Source organism: Notolepis coatsorum (assembly GCF_963971535.1).
Source record: "Notolepis coatsorum genome assembly, chromosome: 13".
In the NCBI taxonomy this organism is placed as follows: Eukaryota; Metazoa; Chordata; class Actinopteri; order Aulopiformes; family Paralepididae; genus Notolepis; species Notolepis coatsorum.
The window spans coordinates 55,893,852-55,918,741 of NC_140177.1; the positions used below are offsets into that span (position 1 = coordinate 55,893,852).

General features: G+C 43.0%; 1 protein-coding gene across 1 annotated transcript in view; it reads left to right on the plus strand.

The window, feature by feature from the left end:
- LOC311239365 (adenylate cyclase type 1-like) overlaps positions 1 to 24,890 on the plus strand; it is a gene marked incomplete at both ends in the record, with an annotated part of 247,961 nt that overhangs the window by 210,910 nt on the left and 12,161 nt on the right. The window contains 6 exon segments of the mRNA XM_084327672.1: positions 1,960 to 2,157; positions 9,924 to 10,021; positions 11,024 to 11,108; positions 11,858 to 11,947; positions 12,424 to 12,689; positions 17,412 to 17,535. Coding sequence (XP_084183798.1) covers positions 1,960 to 2,157; positions 9,924 to 10,021; positions 11,024 to 11,108; positions 11,858 to 11,947; positions 12,424 to 12,689; positions 17,412 to 17,535 — 861 coding nt within the window.

The following is a 24,890-nucleotide window of genomic DNA, read 5'->3' on the forward strand; positions in this document are numbered from 1 at the left end:
GCCCGAAGATGCGCGATGAAGGCTGTGCATGAAGCAAAGTGTGAGGGCAGTCTCACAGTTCTAATGCATAATCAGCTGCCACTGTTTGTTTTTGACACTGTACTTAATTTAAAGGAACAGTTCACTTTATTTAAAAACCCTGAATCTGATTTGTAACAAACCGAGTCAGTTTATTGTTTATTGTTTATTAAAAGGATGCCCATTAGCTGGACGCCTTGACGCCAAGCTAGTCTTCCTGGGGTCCAAGACAGACATACACAAACATAAAACATAAACACATACATAATCAAGCAATCCATAATCCTAATAACAAAAAGATCAAATACATTTAATTTGTCGTATAATATTTTTTTAATTATAAAAAAAATTCAAAGACAAAAATAAGACAATCATGTTCATTCTATTTAGACTAAAGAATGTAGGTGGATTCTGAGTCTTTTCTTAAAACATGCTTTTCCACTGATAGAACGAATGTTCCTTGGAAGGTTATTCCATGACCTCACAGCCCTGTAATTGACAGTGTTTTGTTCTAGGTAGGGGTAGAGTCATCTGCCCTCTATTGGCCGCTCTTGTAGCATGCATGTGTTTCTCTGCACTGTAGCTCATAGTCTTAAATATAAATTCAGGTGTCTGAATATGAATTACCTTGTGAAAGAATACAAGCAAACTTGTAGACAGTCTTTTCTCCACGCTCAGCCATTTTAGTTTCTCATGCATTTCAGCAACATTAGCCCTTGATGAGCAACCCAATACAAGTTTCGCTCCCTTGTTTTGTGTCATTTGTAACTTCCTGAGAAGGCCTTTTGAAGCAAATGACCACACCCCTGAACAATAATCCAGATGACAGAGAACCAAGGAGCAAACTATTTGATTCAACAACACAGATGGAAGAAAAGGAGCACATCTTCTTGCTGAACTGCTACTGATGCACCCATTCTACCGACAATGTTATTTATATGGTCAGACCAGGACAGTGTGCTGTCAAGCCATAGTCCCAATAGCTTAGTCTTCTTTAATTGTTGAATGGGTTGACCCTCTATGATTAAATTACGTTGAGGATCTTGGGCTAATCTAAACTTTGAGCCAAATAGCATGGCAACAGTTTTAGTTGGATTCAGCACAAGTTTGTTATCTTTGATCTAATTGTATATGCTGTTAAGCTCCCTAGTCAAAACCTGTTTGAGCTCTGTACAAGTGTGAGCAGCATAATAAAGAGTAGAATCATCCACGTACATGGTCAGGGATGCATCTCTAATAGCAAGTGGCATATCATTTGTGAAAATGGAATATAAGAGCGGGCCCAGGCAGCTCCCCTGTGGAACTCCGCAGTTTACATTCCTACTGTTTGATAACGTGTTCTATCCAGATGATGAATATATATTCGTTTAAATATTGGAAGTAAGAATTGTAGAAGTAAGTCAACAAAATAAAGTCTAGTGGAAGTCAATTTGCATGCATCTGAATAATCATTTGTACCAGTAGCACCTTTAAAACAACTTCCTAACCATTTGATAACTCTGTTACATATAGAAGGACTTGTTTCAGAAACAACAGACCACATTGGAGTCCCCATTTTTGACAAATTGTTCTCAAACAAAGCAAACTGTTAATTTAATACGCTTCTAATTTTAATTGCGAGCACAGTGGTGTATAATACATAGCATTGTATTATATATATATATATATATATATATATATATATATATATATATATATATATATATATATATATATATATATATATATATATATATATATATATATATATACATACAATGCTATGTATTATACACCACTGTGCTCGCAATTAAAATATATATATAATATATATATATATATATATATATATATATATATATATATATATATATATATATATATATATATAGCATACTGTGTCAGGACCAAGCTGTTTGAATATCATTGGTCGAACACTTTTACCCCCCCCTCCCCCATCAGCGGAGAGCCCTGCGGTCTGCCCCAGAGAAGCTGAGGACCCGAAACAATACTAACCAGGCTCCCGTGAACCAGGCCAGCCCCAGAACTCGGGTCAACCGCTACATCGGCCGGCTGATCGAGGCCCGGCAGACCGAATCCGATACCGCCGACCTCAACTTCCTCACGCTCATGTACAAATGCTCTGAGCGGGAGCAGAGGGTGAGAGATTTGTCATACGCAGTTGTATTTAGTTTTGCCCTATGTGACAGGGCCGGGCAATATATGAATGTTTATCATCTATTGTGTGTTATGGTTGTGTTTTTGTTTTCTTTTTTACATTGTGAACGTGTAGGTACATAATTATGTTGTCTTTTTTTTTTTATAAATTTCTTTATTACAGGAAAAGTAGTTTGTACATTCACAATTGTCAACATAATACATCTTCCATCTTTTCTTCTTTTCTTCCCCTTTCATTTCCCCTTCCCCTCCCTCATACCCACCCCATCCCCCCCACACCGAAGTTGTTGAAAACACATCTGCAAAACATCCAAACATACAGCATAGATGCTACTGAGAAAGAAAAACAAAAAAACAATAATAATATCAATCAGACCCATCTGTATTATGCACAAATATTTAGATAAAAAGAAGTAAAGAAAGAACCAAAAACACAGAAAGAAAACTCTCTAGCACGGCTGTGGCTGTGGAAGAAAGTCATCAATGAGATTATTTCACTCTTTCCCCCACCCCTGCCTATAGTATTGTGGTAATTCCTGAGTAGTTGGACCTTCTGCAGCTGCGTCTCCCGTTCCCCTCTCCTTCCCCCAGTTACCCACCCACCCAGCCCCCGGGGGTCTCATTCACACCCATACATACCAGGACAGGGAAGGGGGGGGGGGGGGGTTAGAAAATAGGAATAAAATAATAATAAAAGATAATGAAGTGCAGTTAGAAGTGTAAAGCTCTATCCTTTCTAAGTCTCTTCATTGATAGTCAGGGTCTCGATGTGTTGCAGAAATGGTTGCCAGGTCACATGGAATGTTTCAAGGGAGCCCTTTAGGGAGAATCTGATTCGCTCAAGCTTAACGCAATGTAGTATCTCATGTATCCATCTGTTGTGAGTGGGTGGGGAAGGGTTTATCCATTTAAAGAGAATAAGTCTCCTAGCGAGGAGGGTAGTGAACGCCACAACTCGTTTTGCTGCCCTAGATGCGATCGGAGGGGTATTCGGGATACCGGAAAAAGCCAGTGAGTGGATCAGGGTCTAACGTCACACCCAAGACCCTACTCAGTGTATCAAATATTGCAGTCCAAAACTCTGTGAGTTTGGGGCTCGTCCAAAACATGTGCATATAATCGGATGGGGATTGTTTACATCTATTACACGCATCCGTTCTATCCGGGTATATCTTTGCTAACCTCGCATTGGTGTAGTGAACCCTATGTAGGATCCTACACTGCAGCAAACTGTGTCTTGCACATATAGAGGAAGTGTGTACAAGGTCTAATATATGATCCCATTGTTCATCTGTAATGATAATTCCCAGATCTTCGTCCCATTTGGCTTTTAGGGAGTCTAAGCAAGTTGGGTTCATCCAAAATATTTTATCATATAAAATTGAGACGAGCCCTTTCCGCCCGGTACCGAGCGATAGGAGAGGGTCAGTCCTAGAGTCTGGAAGACGGCCAGGGAATTGTGGGAATTGGTTCTGAACAAAATGTCTGATCTGAAAAAAACGGAAAAGGTGGGAATTTGGGAGACCAAATTTTTTTTGATAGTTCTGCAAACGACGAGAACACACCTCCGGAGTAGAGGTCATTAATGGTTAGCAAACCTTTGTTCGCCCAGCTTCTGAATACAGGATCAGAACAGGATGGTAAGAATAGGTGATTACGAGAGATTGGAGCTAGCCCTGACGGAGCGTGTAAGCCAAATTGTTTCCTAAACTGATTCCAGATTTTCAAAGTATCCGTCACAATTTGGTTCCGAGCCACCTGTTTAATAGGGATCGAAATGGGTAGTTGGGATGTTGCCACAGACCAGAGTGAGTACTTTGAAGAGGAGACTTCCATCCGAGCCCATTGGGGTTGGTCTTCTTCCTCCCTCCTGGTCCTCCAGTAAAGGAGTTTGTTTATATTACATGCCCAATAGTAATAGCGAAGATTGGGCAAAGCCAAACCCTCTTCCGATTTGGGAAGTTGCATGATTGTCCTTTTAATACGTGCTCTTTTGTTACCCCACAGGAATTAACCTATAAGTTGATCAATTGAAGTGAAAAAGGCTTTATTAATAAATATTGGTATATGCTGAAAAGCGTATAGAAATCGGGGTAAGACCACCATCTTTATCAGGTTAACCCTTCCCAGAAGCGAGAGGGGGAGAGAGGACCATCTCGTCAGATCTAGCTTAAAGCGATCCAGCAGAGGACGGACATTTTTTGCGAAGAGCTCTGTCGGTGATTTGGCCATAAAAATCCCTAGATATGTGAATCTTTTCGTGGCCTTTTTAAAGGGGAAAAGCGATTGAGGAAGCCGTTCCGCAGATGCATTAACAGGTAAATATTCACTTTTCTGGAGATTAAGTTTGTATCCAGAGAGCTGCCTATGTTGTTCTAGAATATCCAGGATAACAGGGATGGACGATGACGGATTGGAGACATAAAGTAGGAGATCGTCGGCATACAATGAGAGTTTATGAACCAGGCCGAACCTCTCAATCCCCTCAAATCTGTCCTCACTGCGAAGCCATATGGCTAAAGGTTCTGCGGCGAGCGCGTAGAGCAAGGGAGAAAGCGGGCATCCTTGACGAGTACCGCGATAAAGCGCAAACTGGCCCGACTTGGTACCATTCACATTAACCGAGGCCACTGGGGACGAGTATAGGAGTTTTATCCATGAAATAAAACCCGGTCCCAAACCGAATTTCTCAAGTGTATGGAACAGGTACCGTCAAACGCTTTCTCAGCATCCAGGGAGAGTACCATTTCTGGCGCGCCAGTCGTGGTTGTGAAAAGGATATTTAACAGCCTCCTGGTGTTAAAGAAGGATTGCCTATCCATGATGAAACCCGTCTGATCCGGGTCTATCAGGAACGGGACCACCTTCTGAAGACGGCATGAAAGGACCTTAGCCAATATTTTACAATCCACATTAAGGAGGGATATTGGTCTGTAACTGCTACAAAGGAGAGGGTCTTTACCTCTTTTGAGCAGCAGGAACAGTGACGCCTCTGATAGCGTGGGCGGCATTTGGCCCTTTAGAAGGGAGTCATTATATACTCTCAGTAGAAAAGGAGCAACCAACACGGAGTAGCTTTTATAAAATTCTGTAGTATAGCCATCTGGCCCGGGTGATTTGCCACTTTGTAAAGATTTGTTTGCCTCAGCCACTTCAGAGATGGTTATAGGCGTGCCTAACTCTTCAGCTTCCGCTTTATTCGCCTGAGGGTACTTGAGAGACTTGAGGGGGTTTGGGCGATCCCAGTCCTGCTGGGAAGACTCTGACGTGTAAAGTTTGGAATAGTAGTCAGAGAAAATTTCAGAAATGTCCGTAGGGTCTGTTGTAGTGACACCTAATTGGGATTTTATCCTGGGAATCAGTCTAGAGGCACTCACCACTCGTGCTTGGTATGCAAGTAATTTTCCGGCCTTATCCCCCTGCTCGAAAAAACGTTGCTTGGTGTGCAGGAGTAGTCTCTCGATCTTACTAGTTGAGAGCAAATCATATTGTGATTGGAGCTGGAGTCATTTCTTATATAGCGCAGGAGTTTAGATGAATACTGGATGTCCAATTGTTTAATCTCATCTGATATACCCGTTAATTTGGATTGTTCCTGCTTCCCAAAATGAGAGGTAAAGGAGATGGTCTGTCCGCGGAGATATGCCTTAAAGGCCTCCCAGAGCATGTCACTGCTAACTTCAGGTGTGTCGTTTATCTCAAAGAAGATTTTTATTTGTGCATGAATAAAATCCTTAAATTCAGGTTCAGATAATAAGTGGGAATTGAATCTCCAAAATTTAGAGGGTGTTCTACCCTGGGGGAAGTTAATTTCAACGGATGTCGGGGCATGATCGGAAATGACTATACTATGGTACTTAGTAGAGACTACATTATGTAGTAGTTTTTCATCTAGTAAAAAGAAGTCTATCCTCGAATACGTGTGGTGGACATGGGAGAAGAAGGAGAAAAGTTTATCGGTAGGACATTTTGCTCTCCAAGGGTCTATAAGGCCAAGCTGTTCCATATGAAATTTTAGGATGCTCCCCGCTTTGGAGATGGTAGTACGTCTATCCGAAGACCTATCCAGTTCTATGTTTTGGACCTGGTTAAAGTCTCCTCCGATAATTATGTGATGATCATTAAGGTTAGGTATAGATGAAAATAAATTAGATACAAATTTATCATTGTCCCAATTTGGTGCATATATTGAGGCCAAAACCACCGGAATGTTCTGCAGCTTGCCCGACACTATAACATATCGTCCATCAGGATCAGTTAAAATGGTGGAAGGCTCGAAGGGTACATCCCTATGTATAATAATTGCAGCTCCCCTGGCTTTTGCTGAGAATTTTGAATGAAAAACGTGTCCCATCCATGCTCTTTTAATGCAGGGGATATCTGAGGTGCAGATGTGTGTCTCTTGTAACCCTTGAGGTGTCGTAGATGGTTAAGTACCTTGTTAGCCTTGATAGAGTTGTTCATCCCTTTGACATTCCATGAGACGAAACGGATGTTCCTGCCCGTCACTGCCATGTTCTGTTAAGTATATACCTGAGTCGAAAAGATAAAACATTGGAAGAGAGGAGAAAGGTAGAGGGGGATAGAGAAAAGGGGGGGAGGGGGGGGGTTGACGCACACACATACACCCACACAACCATACACAAACATACTCACCCGGGGGTACATCCCTTGGTCCCTAAGGGAACAGCAACAGCCTCTGTACCTCTCCGGATACATTCCTTCCGGTGGAGACTTCATCCTCACTCCCCTTTTCCCCTCTGTCCCGTCAATTTCGAACAGCCTCCAATACTGTTATGGATAAACTTTAAAATTTGTGTTAAAAGAACATTCGAACAGCCAAAGAAATAAGAAATAAAAACAAAAACAAAAAAAGGGATGCTTAAATTCAAAAATTTAAGATTGGGATAACAATGAAAGATATTTGCAACACAACTCGGGGCTCATCCATTAGAGCATGGGCATAAAAGCGCTACCAATGACTCCCAATAAGGAGTGTGACCCATAGAAAGTTGGGAGTGAACAAGTAAACCGAGGCGTTCCAGTGTGTGTAGGTCAACCTATGATTCAGTGGACCTGGGCAAAGCCCGCCTCCAGCCTACAACAGCTCGGGGAGAGTGTCTTTAGCCCCTGCTACCAAGCCCACTAGGGATATAAAGATTGCAAAACCAAAACAGAGTTGAAACAGAGGTGCCACTCTCTTCTTTTCTTTTTCCCCCTTTTCTCCTTCTGTCTATATATAAAAAAAAATAAAAAAAAATATATATACATACATTTAAAGAGTAACATAGTAATAAACATGAGGTATATGCAGTTACAGGGGTTACACGATTCAGGGACCTCACAATGTACCTAAAATATGTATAGAGAGGTAATGTGGTTAGTTACATTCGGCAGTGTTAGAAACCTGTACATTAAGACAATAAAAAGAAGCGTGTGCAAATTGAGTTGGTTCAGTCAGTACCTTGAGTGCTTCCTGAAACATGCATACAAAACCCCCACTACCCAATAGATACTATCCGGTTTGTTTGTATTGAGACCCTCAGATATTAAGAGGAGCATGTGCACATTGGGTATGCTCACCCTGCATAGAGAGTCATATGTATATAAATCCATACAAAAGAAAAGACAAATTAAGTTAAGAAAAAAGGGGAAGATTATATACATATATAAAAAAAAAATTAAAAAGGGGGGGGCAAAGACAAAAAATACGAAATAGGGATCAGAAGAAAACGGCATGCAATCATTCACAAGGTCCTGGCTATAGCAACCTGGTTGGCATAGGGTTCCTTTTGAAGGAGTCACTCCGATTGAAATAACAATATTCCCCTTCTGAGGCATAGGTGGCCAATCTATAGTGACTGGGCACTATAATATAACCAAGGTCCACAAGTTCAGCCGAACACTCAGTACGTCGTAATCATGCCTATTGCTGTTGGTGTTGGTTTCAGCTGGCCCCGAGGAGTCCGTTAGACCTAGGTAGATGGCCTAGTAAATTCAGGCCCAGTCTCTGCGCAATGAATACTCCTAAAGCATACAAATAGAACCTTCATTATCCTGTCAAACAGGCCCATTCCATTTATCTAGCAGCCTCTAAACAGAGGGAACGTCTACAGTTTGAATGAGAGAGAGACACATGTAAAATAAGGGCTATTAAAGAATAATAAAATAAAAATAAGAATAAAGAAAAACAAAAAGGAGTTAGAAATACGGGCAAATATAATCCGCGTCGGCTATTTGGGAAGCATAAAGTTCAGTTTCAGAAGCCAGTCCGCTTAATGTCAATAGCATCTCCCCATGAGGTCTCAGTGTCAGGCCTAACACGGTCGACCAGTTTAGCCCAACCAATGTCTATAAATTCAGTCTCGCATTCTACATTCATTGTTCATTGCTCCCGGCGTCAGGTTAGCTTACCACTGGGTACTCGCTGGGTAGCTGTCCACGCTAGGCTAGCTTGGTCTTGAGGTACGCTTCGGCATCTCCAACAGACATGAAGCATAGTCTGTCCCCGCTCTCTTCCGTAATCATCAGTTTGGCCGGGTAGTGAAGACTAGGCCTCAGCCCCCGTTTGTAAAGTAGTGCCATCACATCGCGGTACGGTGCTCGCTGTTCCAACACAGCCGGGGTATAATCCTCGTAGAAAGCAATTTGTTGACCGTTGTACTGCATCTCCGCTCTTCTCTTTCTGGCCTCCCGGATCACCCGTTCTTTGGTTTGATAGTTATGGAACCTGATGATAACAGGCCTAGGCTTTTCACCCTGCTTCGGTTTAGCTGCCAGAGACCTGTGTGCGCGGTCCAATTCTGGAGGGTTAGGGAGGGTCTCTGCCCCAAGAACTTGGGATAAAAGGGTGGCGAAGAAGGATGTTGGTCTCGGGCCCTCAATCTGTTCTGGTAGTCCAACGATCCGAAGGTTGTTACGTCGTCCTCGAGCCTCGAGATCCTCCGCCTTAGCCTTTAGCATAGCCTGGCTAGCCCTCAGATCAGCACATGTAGCCTCTAGCGACGCAATTCTTTCGCTTACAAAATACGCATTCTCCTCCAGGGACTTGACCCGCTGTCCGTTGTCAGCCACGTCCGTTTTCATTTGGTCAAGTTTATTTTCCAGAGTGGTAATGGCTTTTCTGAACTCGGTGGTAATAGCTTCTTTGTGGCTCTCAAGCAGGGTGGCCAGCCAGGCCTTGCTAACAGCGTCGTCAGCCTCCTCCTCATTCTGAACATCGCCCCGTTTTGGTCTTGGAGTCTTGGATGACATCTTTGCGAAGATAAATATTTAGTTAGCTATATCGATACTTGCATATAAACAAGAATTATGAGGGTTTGGAGTCTTAAAACGTAGAATTTAAAAAAACATGAGGGAGAGAGGGAAAAACGCGTCCTACTCCCTGCTCACCATACCGGAAGTCATAATTATGTTGTCTAAATTAATTATATAACGCTAAATATCTAGTCAGATTCCTCCCAAAATGATTTCCGATTTCGATTGAAAACCCGGTAATTTGATACTGTATCACACATCCCATTACCGTGCAGGATATCCATCAATTGGTTTATCTAACGTGCAAATACATGTACAGATATATATACAGTATATATATTTATATAAAAAAAAAATATACAGTATAATAATACTGTAATCTAATATTTCCCGTATGGCCCAGCCCTGGTGTGCAAGTTGGCTGAGTGGGAGTAGCTGTAGTATAATTTCACTCTTGTCTCATTCTGTCTTTATCTTCCTCTCTCCTATAGTACCACCAGCTTCCTGACGAGTACTTCACCAGTGCGGTGGTGCTCTCTCTCATCCTAGCTGCCTTGTTTGGTATTGTCTACCTTCTCATCATACCACAGTATGTACTTTGCCAGTAACACAAGTTATCCTGTTCCTTCTGCCATTCCCCTCTCTCTCTCTCTCTCTCTCTCTCTCTCTCTCTCCCCCCCCCCTCCCCCAGCGGTAGAATGAGTATTATTTTACTTAAGGTAGAATCTGTAATGCTGTCAAACAGCGACCTCTATGCCTCTATAGCACTGTGTTTTTTTTTTTTGGTCTGATGTGTGGGTTGGAGTTTAGTAACTTATTATAGTGTGAGTTTTTACGGCAGAGTCTGAGGTGTGGCCAGCAATAGCAAACCCTCCACATTCACCTCCAACCCACACATTAGAACAAAAATGTTTTAAACAAAGTCATAACGGGAAGCAACGTGGTGTACGGGAAATGTGGTCCTAGGCTACCAATTGTTTCAGCACTAATCTGACATTAGTTTCAGAAGTAATCTGACAATGATATGATGATATTTTAGTGTTGAGAAAGAGAATCCTGCATATATAGCGGCTTTAAATACAATACTTGAGTAGAAGTACTGTACACTGGCTTTTCACACACACACGCACGCACGCACACACACACTTGCTTTTATTTAGAGTTCTTGAAATAAAAAAATTCACTCATTCTGGCTCCTACTCACCCCCACTAACCCCTCCCATCTCCTCCTCTGTCTGTCTGTCTGTCTGCCGGTCTGTCTCTGTCTGTCTGTCTGTCTGTCTGTCTGTCTGTCTGTCTGTCTGTCTGTCTGTCTGTCTGTCTGTCTGTCTGTCTGTCTGTCTGTCTGTCTGTCTGTCTGTCTGTCTGTCTGTCTGTCTGTCTGTCTGTCTGTCTGCCTGTCTGTCTGTCTGTCTGTCTGTCTATCTGTCTCTCTCTGTCTCTCTCTGTCTGTCGGTCTTTGTGTCTCTCTCTCTCTCTCTGTCTGCCTGCCTCTCTGTCTGTCGGTCTGTGTGTCTCTCTCTGTCTGTCTGTCTCTATCTGTCTATCTCTTTGTCTGTCTGTCTGTATCTCTGTCTGTCTGTGTGTTCAGGGGCACAGTGGATTTGGTCCTCCTGGTCTTCTGCATCTGTTTCCTAGTAGCTTGTATCATGTACCTGCATGTGACTAGAGTACAGGTAAATACAGATCATTTCTCATCCTTACTATGGTTTGCATTTTGCTTCTATCTAGTACTCATTCTATGGCTGTCCTCCATGAAATAAAGTAATGTTATAGTCACAGGACTTTTTCCACTAATTGATTAGTTGACGTAATCAACAAATGTGTGAAACAGTGTTTCCCACATGTGGTCATGTAGAAGGACCTCTTTAAATCTAATAAAAATAAATATATATGAATTAACTGGTCAACTGGTCAAGACCAAACTGACTGATTAACCAACTAATCGACTAATTAACTCATTCACTAACCTTTTTGGCTGCCAGCCCATACTGAAAATAAATCGATGTGATGTAATTTTTCATAGTGCCAATTTACATTTCCTTATATTGAAAACTATATTTTACACAGAATCCTTTTTCCCATATTGTACCGTAGATTGCTCTTCATTATAATTTGTGTCATGAAAAAAAAAAATTGCTGACAGAGTGGAACAGATTTGTTTCTATATTTTTATAGGCTTCAGAAATAGGTCTTCAAGCTCTTATTTAGCATTTAAACTCAATGTTAAATCTATTAATTTAATCTTTTGTTGAGGGTGACTCCCCTCAAAGTTCCTGACTGCTTCAGTTATTACATGAAAGGAATGTTTTGCTGCTGTCTCAGCTTCTTCTGCTCTATCCTCCCATGATTCAACCTTAATATCTCTCTCTCTCTGTCTCTTTCTCTCTGTCTCTTTCTCTCCGTCTATCTGTCTCTGTCTCAGTGCTTCCCAGGGTGCCTGACCATTCAGATCCGCACTGCTCTGTGTATTCTCATAGTGCTCTTAATCTATGCCGTGGCACAGGCCTGTGTGGTAAGTAGGTTTGACTGAAAAGCACAATGTGTTTATATGGTAACTTGAACAGTGGAGTCAAGACCTTTTATCCCAGGCATGTTGTATGCAGAAATATACAAAAACAATGTACTTTGTTCCATGTTACACACATATTTGTGTAGCACTTCCTATTAGGCCAATAAGGGTATACATATTACAGGGTAATTACTGTGTAATAACATAGAAATAACTGTAATTACTTGCGCTTAGGTAGGTTTAGCCGAGGAAGCACTCATCCATAATTAGAAACAATTACTTAATCATTACCACATCTTATAATTTTTTTTAAAAAAGAATGTAAACCACCTGGTAATTTCTATGTTATTACACAGTCATTACCCTGTAATCTGTGCACCGTAATATGAAGTGCTGCCCATTTATCAGCCATTCCTCTATTACAGTACGCAGACAGCTCGTGGTCACAGTGACTCTTGTCTCTCTGTCTCCACAACAAGGTGGGCTGCATGCCGTGGCTGTGGGGAATTGCCAGCAACACCAGCAGCTCCATCATCATCATTGACATGGGCGGCGGTCCCAACCGCACCATGGCAGAGCTGCCCTGCGACGGTGCCCGCTACGCCTTCCTGTCCTGCGTGGTGGGCACCCTCACCCTGGCACTCTTCCTGCGCGTCTCTTGGCTGCCAAAGGTGGCACTGATGCTCCTGCTGGCCGTGTTCTATGTCACCGTCCTGGAGCTCAGCGGCTTCCGCAACAACCCGGGGTGAGGGGGGGGGGTCACGGCGCACCACACACACGAGAGAGCAGGCACCTCATGGAGACGGCGTGTGGATTTCACATGTGAATAAATTGAATTGCTCTTTTTTTCCCACACATCTCCGATGTGTTTTTTGGACACACTTCATGACTTATGCGATTCCCACGTGAGCTTACGCGAGTTCGCGTGAATAATTTGGCACGGTATCGCGTGAAATTTCACATAGTGCCACATGTGATAGAATATAATATAAGTACTTTATTGATCTCGAGGGAAATTCAGCACCACAGATTGCTCACAATAAACATTTAGGTAGTCAAAAATCAAACATAAGAATAAGAATAAGAGTACACAGTCAGATAAATACATTCTAAATATGTATATACATTCAAAATATACAGTCCAAAAATATACAGTAACATGTACAGTAAAATGTACAGGAAGGTATAAAAGGATTTCCAGGTATACTGTGAGGCACAGTGAGGCGTTATACAGGCCTGATCACGGTGCCTTCGCTGGAGATACATGCGATAGATACATGTGATTACTTCACGTGTGATCCGATGAAAATGACACATGGAGAATAATGAATGAAAAGCACAGAGAATGTTCCAAAAACCTTGGAAGTGCATGTGATGACGAGATTTCTCCATGTGACCTTTCCATGTGATTGTTCACATGTGTTCATGTGGCTCTTCTGTAAAATACACAGGGCTGCGTGGGACTGATTTATTCAACCTGTTCCTGCTCGAGTTCATCTTGTGCTCACTCGCCCACCCACTCTTTAAAAACCCAGCCGCTCCCGCCCACCAATGTAAAAATAAAATGAATTAAAATAGATACTGCAGTTATTCCCTCTTTCTTGGCACAGCCTTATAAACCTAATCGAAAATGCCCCCATCTTACTGCTTCTTCTCATCCCTCGTCTATCTCCGTTTGCTTTCATAATGCTGACGTTTGAACTGCGCATGGAGAGAGGAATAACGTTATTCCCTCTTTATTGGCATATAGCAATGCCAAATAGCCAATCAAAACATTCCCCTGGTTTCCTGCCCGCCCCTGCAGCTAGACATTTCCTCTGTCACTCAGACCCCGCGGGACCCGTGAGAGTTCAGGCTGAGTTAGTTTACACATGACACGTGCTCCATCCCGGTTTCCATTACGCTGTAATGACATGTACACAAGAACCAACACATTACAACACACATGTACACAAGGACCAACACATTGCAACACAAGGACCAACACATTACAACACACATGTACACAAGGGCCAACACATTACAACACACATGTACACAAGGACCAACACATTACAACACAAGGACCAACACATTACAACACAAACAAACACATGTACACAAGGACCAACACATTACAACACAAACAAACACATGTACACAAGGACCAACACATTACAACACAAACAAACACATGTACACAAGGACCAACACATTACAACACAAACACACACACATGTACACAAGGACCAACACAAACAAACACATGTACACAAGGACCAACACACTACTACACAAGGACCAACACATTACAACACAAACAAACACATGCCCACTCTCGTATCCCTGTAAGAGCTAAAGCTCCTCTCGAATCATCATAGGCGTCGAGTAAAAATATGTCCATTATATACTACAACACACCGACATGACGTCATCTGCACTGATCTGAGAGCGCCACGCTTCTTTTTGTGGGAAAACAACTTGGGGAGTAAACAGGGGTTAGTTGTCCTCAACTTATATACGACAACTTATATAGGACAACAAACAAACAGATATAAATCATGCTGAAGACTATCAAGTCCCAGAAATAGGCATTACCTCTTAGTGTTAGGTCACCCTGGAATGAATGAATGAATGAATGAATGAATGAATGAATGAATGAATGAATGAATGAATGAATGAATGAAAACTTTATTTAACAGATTGCAGAATGGGTACAATACAGTATGGCTCAATACATACAATTGTTAAGGGGATGCAGACCTGAGAAAGACGTTTGTCTTGTTTCCATCAGGGTCCCCCATTTTCAATTCATATAGACATATATGACATACATGACATACAGATAGTCAGTACTGCTACATCTATACATTTATGACATACCAGATTTGCAAATACAGTACTGTTTGTGATACAGAAGGAGTCAAGAAAAGGGAGTATATACATTTGACGTAGAAACTGTACATTGGAGGAGGTTGGGTGGGGGGGGTTGGGTACATTGGGATATTGACAACCATACTGGGTAATTTACATTGGAGGTGGTTGGGGGGGGGGGGGGCCGGGGGGCACACTGTATAAACAAGTAACACTGTACATTGAGGGGGGGGGGGGGGGGAGACACTGTACAAACAAACACAATTGTACATTGAACTATTGACAAAACCATACTAGGTAAATGACTGTACATTGGAGGGGGTTGGGTTAGGATATTTACAGGGGCCAGTGTTGAATTGCAGTCTCCCGTAGGTGTCCCTTGAGAGAGGTTTTGAAGATTCATAACCACTAAAACGCACTCTTTAAACAATATCTGAAATGATATCTGAATAAACCAAACCTTCTTATTTACTGTATTTTTACTATTATGTACCCTACTACTATGCTACTATTCTTATAATGCTACTAGGGCTGACCCATATTAGTCGAATAGTCGACTAATCGATCAAAAGGAGCCGTAGTCGACTGCCAACCTCTTAATAATTTTTTTTTACATTTTTTTTTATCATTCTTTCTAAAAGAAAAGAGGCATGGCTAACGCTAATGGCACGCATACCAGAGGCTAACTGCCTAAGAAAACAGGCACAGAGGCACTGAAAGAGGATTTCACCCATCTAATGAACACACTAGACTAGACAAATATCAAGATGTATCCATCAGTGGACCAATTGCATGCTTTTGCAGCGGACAAGAAGCCTTCCGTCGACTCCTTCAGACATTAAGCACCCCCACAGCCCAAATGGAATGATACAAAAATGTATTAAAAAAAAGTATACTTTTTTTATTTTTATTTTTTTTACTATCGGCTAATTTCGGCCAATCATAGTCGACTATCCAAATCCTTAGTCGGGGACAGCCCTAACTGCTACCTAGCTTGCTAATATGTCTATACTACTATTAATACACTCCAGCTCGATACTATTTGACGAACAATGCCACTGACCCTTAGCTGCCAGAGATAAACCCCTCCTGCTGTAAGGCGCTTTGGATAAAGTGTCAGCTGCTAAATGACTAAATGTAAATGTAAATGGAGAAACATCCTGTAGCTGAATGGGGACCATAGGGGAAGACTGAAGGGGCCTTACGGATGCTTAATGGTGGCCAGTGTTGGAAAGTAATTGCTTGATATAACTTGAATGCACTAACAAAACACACATTGCAAACAATGTAAGCGCTCTGCCATCTATATGACCGCAAAGAAAAGCCAGATGTGCCAGTCTGATGCACATGACCATCTCCCGGTACTCCGTTTTCTCCGGGTACTCCGGTTTCCTCCCACACCAAAAGACATTGCATGCCATTACCCTTGAGCAAGGCACTGGCATTACAACTGGAATCCGGTCCCTGGATCGGCGTGTCTGTGGCTTCACATTGCTCCTAAGTGGTTAGGATGGGTTAAATGCAGAGGAATCATTTCCCCACAGGGAACAATAAACAAACAGGGGATGTAAACAGGTGTTTACACGTCTCAGTACCCTTGGCCAACATCAACATATCCCAGCGATCACATTCAGGTCTCTCATGGCTCGTCACATAATGGTATTATGTACACGCGCCAACCCACTCGAGAATGCAGTATCATTTCGGAATATTAATGTGCATGCGACTGGGTTGCCATGAGAGTTTCCATCTTTCTTTGATGTGGAGAACAAACAAACAAGAGGAGTCAGAAAGGGCATTTACATGCGCTGACGAGTGGGGAAGTCTTCGCTTGTCCTCTGACCACGTGCGCTCTCTCATTTTCTGCTCTTTGAAGCAACACACATGCTCATTAGCTCCAAATCAAAAGCCTGTGAGAACAATGGGGGCCGGGTGACAGGAAGCGGGTGAGCCGCTTCACCTCCCTACCGCAGAGGCCTCCGGTGCTGTCAGCGAAGCCACTTTAATTCATGGTGCTGATAGGAGGTGGTGGTAACGTCGCGTAATGACCATGTACCGCTAATGCAATGACAGAGTAATTGTAATAACAGCAATGGAATTTGCAGGTGTTATCTGGCAAGTGGAGCACACATTGCTGTTATTAGAATATTAGAATAGTCATTGTACTATAGATAGTGTACACACTATCATTAGTCAACGTTACCACCTCCTTTCAGCACCGTATAGTGTGGTACTGTACTTCTCAAAGTACTTGTTTGGCTACCATGACCTTGTTATGGCAGTCTCTCTGTTTGTGGTTTGATATTGTTTGCATGAAAACGTTGCCGGTTGTAAGCTTCATATTCAAATGACTTTATTCCCCCCCCCCCCCCCCCCCCCCCCCTCGGTGAAAGACAGTTCATTTTGCCATTGTTTTCTTTCTTGGGATGGGCCCTTTCACAAGTCCCCCCTTTTAATTATCTGTACGGCACACTGCCACTGTGTTACCATACACTTTTCACATCATGGTAGTTCCTTATCACCATGGGGGGTCTATCCACCCCCGTCTAGTCGTCTGTGTGGTCCGGTCCACAGTGCTGTGAGGTGCTGACGTGTGTGCTGGTCTCTTCCACAGTGGGGGGTCTCTCCACTTCCGGGCTGAACCTATCCTGTCCCTGTTGCTCTTCATCAGTGCGCTGGCCCTCCACTCCAGACAACTGGACCTCAAGCTCCGCTTGGACTTCCTATGGGCCACACAGGTCAGTAAGTGTGTGTCTGTGTGTCTGTGTGTGTGTGTGTGTGCGTGCGTGGGGGAGGGGGGTGGATGTGAGAGAGGATGTGTGAATACTGTATGTGTGTTATGAAAATAAAAATCACAGCTAAATGCAGCCAAGCAATAAAAATACAATAACAGCTAAGTAGATCCAAAAGAAAATGACATACATCTAAATATAGCAAAACACCTACATGTCACAAAAAGTCTCACTGAATTATGGCGTATTGTTATTGTTAACAATAATCACCAATATAAGAATACAAAGCATATAAATATGTGTAGCCTGACATATCAGACCTACATAATGCTAGGCAAGCTAGCTCAGCCACACTCTTACGCAGAACACTGGACAATGTTCCACTGTCAAACATTTGTAAACCAGGCAACGTTACCACAAACTGGTATGACTGTCAATTTCCTGTGTGTGAGAGGAAAAATAAACGTTTGTTAACTTACTCTACTGTCCACAACAGCATGTTGTCAATATTAATGCTAGTACGCTTGCTAATTAAGTAACGTCATCTAACTGTATTCATTGTTAATGCTAACGTTTGCAAATGTTGATACAGTATGCCGGGTGTGTGAACACTAACGTTACTATAAAACCAACATTAGTGCTAACAAATGTTACTTTTCATTAGCCGGTTGACTTAACGTCTAGTAATTTTAGCTAATATCCAATTGTTAATGTTATTTAAGTTCCTTTGTTCTGACCTACTTGTCGTGTGGCTGCCTAACACCTAACATACCACGAGCGAATGGCTGACAATATTGTTTTGAAAAGTATCTTGACATGATCCGAATGATATTGCATAGATAAGGAATGGGAACCGACCAGCCTTTATGGGCATCCTGTGTTTTATGCTCTTGTAGACACTTGCAGCACCTTTAATTGTTAGCTGACGTTAGCTATCAAGCTCACTTTATGCATTATATTTCCATCACATTGGCAGTGTCAATGCTTAAATATAGTTACCTAAGCTGACATGTTGAATGTAGGAATAAATGGTTTCAACCTCGCCATACTTGCCCCTCTACACTCACTCCACAGCACCCCCTGCTGGAGAGCCGATAGGGTTTGTGTGATGGACTGCTGTCGATATGGGTTTGGTTTTAGTTTATTTCCGTGAACTATGGATTTATTGTGGGTTTATTTTGGGTTTACTCTTGTGAGCTGACGATCACCAGGATGGCAGGTGTGTGGGCTTGATTGGCACCTGATTGGTGGCAGGTGTGCAGTGTCTTTAAGTAGGCTTGGTTTCCTGTGCTCTGATGCTTGTTCATTTCACTTTTGTCACAGGGTTGCTTGAGACATCTGAGTACAGTTTCTAGGTTTTTCTCTCTCTGAAAGGCTTTTGCTTTCCCTTGTCATTTCACCTGCTAGGCGGTGGTGGTTGTTTGGGGGGTTTTTCCCCATTCCTCTGGCCTCTGACCTTTGTCCTCATTCAGTGTTCAATGCCTCCCCACTGTTAGATCCTGATCAATCTGGCCAGTATCACATCTTCTTGTGTTATCCTCTCTCCATCCAATTCCTCTGCGTTGTGTAATTTTAATGGTCCTGATGTCTCAGATACTGGCTGATATAATCCTTATCTCTCCCCGCTAGTACGATCCGCAAACCATAATAATTCTCCACCTTCGTAAGAATTCGACACTTTGACAACGTGAAATACCTTACAAGGAGAAGCGTTGTTTATTTGATAAACAGAAGCCTCAGCTCAGATGTTAACAGATTGTATTGTCCTTGAAAAGTCTATTCTAATGATATTTCGGTGTGTTCAGTATATCGTCCCTCTATATATAAAAGCTAGCTTATAATGGTAGTGTCTGGTTAGGTGCGAGGGATAGTGGAGGTACTTCTCAAGGTGGGGTCCGGGAGGGGGGGGGGTTCGAGCTGGAGCATAGTTTTTTTTAGATAACAGGTATTAGGGGTATATCTTATATAAGACAACTAACTAAAATGTGATCTCATTGGATGTGCCCTGACAATTAATGCTTGTATATCTTATCGTGTGTTGTCATGTGTGTTTATATGTTTGTTTAAAAAATAATAAAAAAATAAAATACAAAAAAAAAAGTATATCGTCCCTCTGCTATTCAGTCCAATGGTGGTCAGGCCTGGTCTTTAACCTAAACCCTCCTCGCGTTAGCCGAAGCTAATGTGTCATTCTTCCTCCCCCCCCCCCCCTCTCCATGAGAGGAGAGAGTCTCTCAGTCCTAGTCAGATTGTAGTCTGCCCTTAGCCGCTCTTGGTCTGATTTACACCCGGAAACACTGTTCAACTTATAGATCTTCGTCATAGCAACGACAGCCCCCGCCCCTCTCCTGGTTGTCATGCGACGCGCTGTCATGACAACCGCGTTTAACCTTTACACACATCAAAACGCAGTTTCTACTGTTTTCTTTAAGGATGTCACCCCTCTCCCTCCTGCTCTCTGGGCCCACACTCGCTCTTATCAATGTTGTGTCTTAGATCGGAATGTCAACATCCCCTGCTCAGTGTGCTGCTATTCAGTCACCCTCCTCTACTGAACCACCGTCTCCTGCCTCCACCGTCAGCATGCACTTCGACCTCTCTGGCACCGTTACATGCTACCATCTCCCCCCAATCTATACCTCACATACATTGAAAAAACCCTGTTTCTCTCACCATCCTGACAGATTATTGTTGTTAGGAATATTGTAACAGTGGTCACTAGGTACTAGCAGGCACTGCATGCTCGGCATCGGCCCTCTGTGAACCAGGAACCTCCACTCACCAGCACCATGGGACCATGTAAATATCAGTCTTATCCATGCCATCACCTGAAAACAATTAAATACAAAAATATTATTGAGGGGGGAAAACTGTTATCGTCTTTTGGAGGCTCTAGCGGTCCCAAATCTAAGGCTACAGTGGAGATACAGACATTATCTGGAACTAGAGACCCTGAGCAATCGAGGTAGTATCAGCCTCAGGGGAAAGGGGAGAGATTTAGCTTCAAGGTTAAAGCCTAGAAAACTGACTGAAAGAATTAAGAGGGGGGAAAAAGAAAACCTGCGGACATTATCATCTTTCAGAGGCTCTTTCGGTCACTACATTAGTGCTACAGTGAATATGTAGATCATCTGAAACTAGAGACCCTGAGGAATTTAGGGATACCAACCATGTATGCTAACTTACAGAGAAAGAAATTCTGCTCCACATTTTAACCATATAAACCTGTAGCTGTAACACAGGTAATGCAACCAACATTGTTGACTTTAATTTGGCCTCACTGTATAAAATTACCTCATTGAAATGTTACACTCTTAAACTAGAGATATGGGTCATTAAGAGAGTTTATGGTGCACCGTAAAACTTCAATTAAAAGCATTATTAACCCTTTCACTACCACACTATAGAAGGTTAACCTTTCACTAGTAGTGAAAGGGTTAACCCTCTGTATTGTCGCAGTGAAAGGGTTAACCCGTTGGTAATGTTGTAGTGAATGGGTTAAGTCCCATTTACTGGGTCTAAATTCATTGTTTATCTAGTTACCATTGACACTGCAAAGCAGTTTATTCAGTTGGCTTGAATGCAAACGTCAGTCACATTGGTTGATTACCACAGGAAAAAAATAGTACAACCTGAAATTCTGGGCGCTGTCCAGTACTGACAAACAAGCATCAGTGCATGCACAGGAGCTCCTGAGCGTGTGTGGGCTGGGTGCTGTCCAGTGCTGACAAACAAGTATCAGTGCATGCACAGGAGCTGCTGAGCATGTGTGGGCTGGGTGCTGTCCAGTGCTGACAAACAAGCATCAGTGCATGCACAGGAGCTGCTGAGCATGTGTGGGCTGGGCGCTGTCCAGAGCTGAACTGTAAACAAAGTCTTATTTCTCTCCAACATTATATTCACTAGCGCTGTCTCTCAGAACGAGATCAAATCAATGATTCATAATTTTTATTTTATCCTAGTTTTTATAAGTAGTAAATAATTAAAAAAAAAAAAAAGTACAAAAATGAATAAGTAAATTAATATCCATACTAGTTTAAATAAACACGTTTGATAAAAGAGTTGTATGCAAGGCTCTTGTCCCATGTAGACACTTATAATCAAATATAGGCTAGTTGAGTTTTACATTTACATTTAGTCATTTAGCTGACGCTTTTATCCAAAGCGACTTAAAAGTTCTGTACGACAAGTCATCAGGAAGGGTACCACTCTATCAGCTGAATAACAATGTTCATCAAAGTGTTGCGTGTTACAGTGTAGGTTAGTTGTAGCAGGGTGGATTATCCATACTTTATGAGAGTAGATGTACACTGTCACCAGGTAGTGGGAACGCAGCAGATCTGAGTCCAACTGAATTCCCGACTTTAGTGCAGGAGTATTAGAGTGGAGCTTTAGCAGAGGGAGTGGATGGGGCCTAGGATTTACTAACCTAGGGGTAGTGCGCTGGTTCTTCTTGCCCTCCAGGGCGACTTGCAGTAATTCCCCACACACCCACACTTCTCCCTACCGCACCCTCCCACACCCGGTGGCAGTAGTGATAGATGATATACTTTCTCCCCAAAGCAGTACCTTTCCTTGCTGATGAGCAGAGACCTGTCCCAATGATGCCTAGGCAGGGGGTGGGGAAAGGGTTAAACAATAAAATGCATTACCCGGGCAGAAAGGGGTTAATATGACAGACTCAGTAACAGACACACACACAGTGCTCCCATTCAGTGTTCTTTACTGAAGAAATTATATGGTTCTTAACACAAGGCACAATGAGCAAAGCTCTTCCCGCTTACACAACCCAATAAATACAGCTCTTCCCACACCGGTCAACACACAGTAATGGAACCTGTCCCTTTAAGGGTTGAAATGCTAGGCACCTAGTGCTCTCACTCCACGGTAGAGAACCAAAGCTCTTCCCACACTAGTCAAGATACAGTAATGACACCCGTCCCTTTAAGGGTTGAAATACCTGTTCTTGCACCCGTAGGTGGGGAGCGAGGGGAGAAAGAGGGAGAGGGGTATGGGGCTACTGAATGGGAATTTTATAAAGGAACACACGTTATCACACCACACATTTAACCAGAAGACAGTGGGCCCACGTTGAAAACAAAAGTCCTATCTATAGCCGGCTCCCCAAAATAATAAACGTTGGGGCGCCCCTAAACACTGTTACCAGCGTCAGTTCAACATACTGCTTCTCTTCACCCTTAAAGGGCCCGCGCCGCACAAACAGAAAGTCTACCGATAAAGTTCCAGCACTCGGAGCGCTCACGGTAACAGGCTGGAGAGTACTTAACCAAAGCTTGGCCCGCTCCCACCACCGACCGTCCGTGTGGTGAGATGGCTGTCGAGAGGTCCCGTGATAGCAGGCAGCGGGGCTGGGTAGACGTGGGGCAGGTGACTGCTGGAGGTGCGTGCCGTGCCGCAACGTCCGTTGAGTAGTCCACTGCTCGGCTGGTGAGGTGAAGCGACATGCAGACTAAACTGTGCCCTAGGCCTAACTGAAGCTAAGCTGTGGGCTGTGGCGACCCCCTGTCCTGACGTCTATACTTTAGCTAAAACGCAACGTGTGCAATATCTACCGCACTCTTCGGCAGTAGCTCGCCTGCTTCTTCGTTCACACAGTCTCTTTAGCTTTAACTGAAAGCTAAGCTATCGCGTATTCTATATATAACCCGCCTCGAAACTGGGTTTATATCCCGCGTGCTTGATGTCCGGAGCTCCTGCGCCACGCGACTTCTTCCTCCTCTTGGGAAATGACGAAGAGGCTGCTCCGCTGTCGGAGCTCCGCTTTCAGCCCATCCTTCTTCACCTTCCTGCCCCACGTCACACCAGCTCCCCCCGGCGGCACTCCAGTGCATGCTCCACTATTCACTGTCAATGTTAGAATATGGAGGATCAAGAGGGGTCAGTGAGCACAGTAGAGTAAAAGGAATTAGGTTAGGCACATCGAATTATCACTAGACACATTCAGGTGTCTACATAGTTTATTAGGACAAGTGCATGACAGTAAGGTTAGTTAGGGTTAGAGTTTTTTTAATTTTAATTTTATTTTTTATATTATTATTTCAGATAATGGTTGAAGAAGTGCGTCTTAAGTCGACGGCGGAAGATTGGATGTGTTTCGGCTGTCCTAACTGGGGTGGGTAGTTCATTCCACCATTGTGGGGCAAGGACTGAGAATAGGCGGCATCTCTTTGATGACCCTCCCGGGGCTTGGATAGGAGTAGGTCTGAGGCGGCCAGAAGATGCAGAGCGTAGGGGTCTTGAGGGTGTGTAGTTAGAGACCATTGACCTGAGGTAGGCGGGAGCGGTTCCCTTTGCCGCACGGTATGCTAGGTCGAGGGCCTTGAAGCGAATACGTGCAGCAATGGGGAGCCAGTGCAGGCCCCTAAGAAGTGGGGTGACATGGGCCGACTTCGGTAGGTTTGAGATCAGGCGGGCCGCTGCATTCTGAATGAGTTGAAGAGGCTTGGTGGCAGTGGCCGGGAGGCCAGCGAGCAGTGCGTTGCACTAGTCGAGTCGGGAGATGACTGTTGATTGGACGAGGAGTTGGGTGGCTTCTTTTGTCAGGAAGGGGCGGATCCTTCTGACGTTGCTCAGGAGGAATCTGCAGGTTCTGGTTGTCGCTGCGATGTGAGCAGAGAAGTTCAACTGGTCGTCGAGGACAACACCAAGGAGTTCAGTGATCGAAGCAAATAAAGGGGGGTTTCTGAGCGTATTTAACAAATAAATGCTGAGGCCAATTTTTGCAGAACTCTCCAGGTGTTAAATTTGGGGGGTGGAACCACTCTGAAAAATAATCTAACCTAGGGCACCGGCCCTGATTTCATTATCTTACATAATTTATGTGGTGTCCGGTGTCCAGTGGACCCAAAAGTGTGGAAATAGAAAAAAAGTAGCCATGGTAAAAATTAAACAAAGGTTCATGGTATATCTTCACTGCCTCCACCTTGTTTCATATTTTTTAAATAAATATGATTCATTCCACTCATGTCTTGATTATAATGGATTACATTTTTTACAGACATCACATTTTATCACAAAAGAACAAGCAGCAATTTCAATGATAAATGTGATCTAGCAGAGGTAAATGGAAAATATTAACCACATACTGTATGCTGTCTAGATTGCTTGTAATTGAGTTAAAGTTAACATCTGTTAAGTATTTTTTTTATGAATTGTTATGGCTTTATTGTTTTAAAATCTTAATGCTGTGGGTCCACCAGACCCGTGAATATTAGGTGAATAACAGAAATGCTATCACAAGGGTCAGACAGAAGTAAAATAAAGATCCCTCGTGGTGAAAATGGTTTATAAAGTCACTTTGACTTACTGTGGTTGTGTGATGTCTCTCATCATGCAATGTG